Below are 1,596 nucleotides of genomic sequence, written 5' to 3'. Positions count from 1 at the left end.
AAAATCCAATACACAAATGTCAACATTTCCAAAGCAAATTAGGGAATGACTTTGTATTACAAACGAACCTGGCATAATGATTCACCAAAGGCATCTTTTATGTATTTACATATATTTATTAAATAAATAATACTTGGTACAACATTCAGAAGAGTGTGCAATGCAAACTCTCTGCCTTGATCCCAGGACACTGAGCTCTCCTCCCCATGGGCGACCTTTGCCACCAGTGTCTTGTTTTCTTCCGTATTCTTTGTATATGCAGACATATCCGTATAGGTCCTTTTCTGAGAAGAGCACTCCAAATGCACGGCTTTGCACCTTGTACTTTTCACTGAAAAAGATATCTCGGAAATCAGGACAAGTAGAACTGCCTCATTCTTTTTTTAAGGGTTGTATAATTTTCAGTGATGGATATACCAAAATAAATTAATCTAAAAGGGGTCGCTAGGGAATTCCCTGGCGGTCCAGTGGTTAGGACTTGGCACTTTCATTGCCAGGGCCCGGGTTCAATCCCTGGTGGAGGGACTAAGATCCTGTAATAATAATATAATAATAATAATGATGATGATGATGAAAGGGGTCATTCTTTTTTAACAGTGAACTCCATTCGTCCATTCATAACCTGATTTAATCCCTAAAGTCCTGTTTTCAGTTGCACTCTGTTATAGGCACGAGATTCTCTCAGGGTGCTTCCATTTCTGTGCAAACAGAGCAGGCATCAGTGCCTACGGACGAACTTGTGCCAAACAGAAGCTCACAGTTTTCACCTCCTAAATCTTTTTTTTTTTCCAACAAAAGGTCTCACATATTTTTTTCTGAGCCAACCTACTAGTGCAGAAACATAGAAACAAAGAGAAAAATCATTTTCCCAATAAAACACATCCAGCTATCCAGATAGTGATGTTTTCAGAGTGATATGGTAAGAAGCAAGTGACTTGATACAGAAAAAATATGCGTGCCATCTCATGTGCGATTCCTTATAGAGCCAGCTTGATTCTTCTCCAACGTCTCCTCTTGGAGTTGTATCTGATTTTATTACCAGTTTTCATCCGAATCCACTGGGGAATGGGACGATTCTGCTTTTGTTTCTTAGCAAGGAATTGCTTGATCCTGAAAGTCTTGTGAGAAGACATGGTGAAGAGCAGAGTCCTCACCTCCTAAATCTTAAAGTTGAATTTCAGACTGCTTCAAGATCCTCAAAGCTTAATCTCTCTTTTTTTTTTTTTTTTTTTGGCCATGCCACGTGGCTTGCAGGATCTTAGTTTCCTGACCAGGAATTGAACCCAGGCCCCACTGCAGTGGAAGCGCAGAGTCCTAACCACTGAACTGCCAGGGAACTCCCCTCAAAGCTTAATCTTCCTAATTTTTAGAATAAGTTTTTCCCTCTCCTAATTTTTACAATAAGCTCCTTTCTCTCTCTCTCCACCTGCTCCTCATTACTGAAGCTGAACAAACTAATGTAGCATTTTTATTTAAGCACCGAGCTTTTGACACCTGCCTCATTCTCTGAGGCTCTGGTGACCACTAGCAGCTTTTAGCCCGGGCAGTCCCCAGCTCTGCCCTCATAACAAGAAAACTTCTCTACAGTCATACTCA

The 1,596-nt window shown here is 40.7% G+C and overlaps 1 protein-coding gene across 1 annotated transcript; it reads right to left on the bottom strand.

Annotated features, from left to right (window-relative positions):
- Positions 1 to 977: 977 nt before the first annotated feature.
- On the bottom strand, positions 978 to 1,133 carry LOC309828838 (large ribosomal subunit protein eL39-like; the record flags this gene model as incomplete). The annotated part of the gene is made up of 1 exon (XM_082664416.1): positions 978 to 1,133. One exon carries the CDS (start codon positions 1,131 to 1,133, stop codon positions 978 to 980), a length of 156 nt encoding a protein of 51 aa, XP_082520542.1.
- Positions 1,134 to 1,596: the final 463 nt, after the last annotated feature.

Source organism: Grampus griseus (genome assembly GCF_964374135.1).
Source record: "Grampus griseus genome assembly, chromosome: 10".
In the NCBI taxonomy this organism is placed as follows: domain Eukaryota; kingdom Metazoa; phylum Chordata; class Mammalia; order Artiodactyla; family Delphinidae; genus Grampus; species Grampus griseus.
Note: the sequence above shows the minus strand (reverse complement) of the source record. Positions and strands in the feature narration are given on the sequence as shown.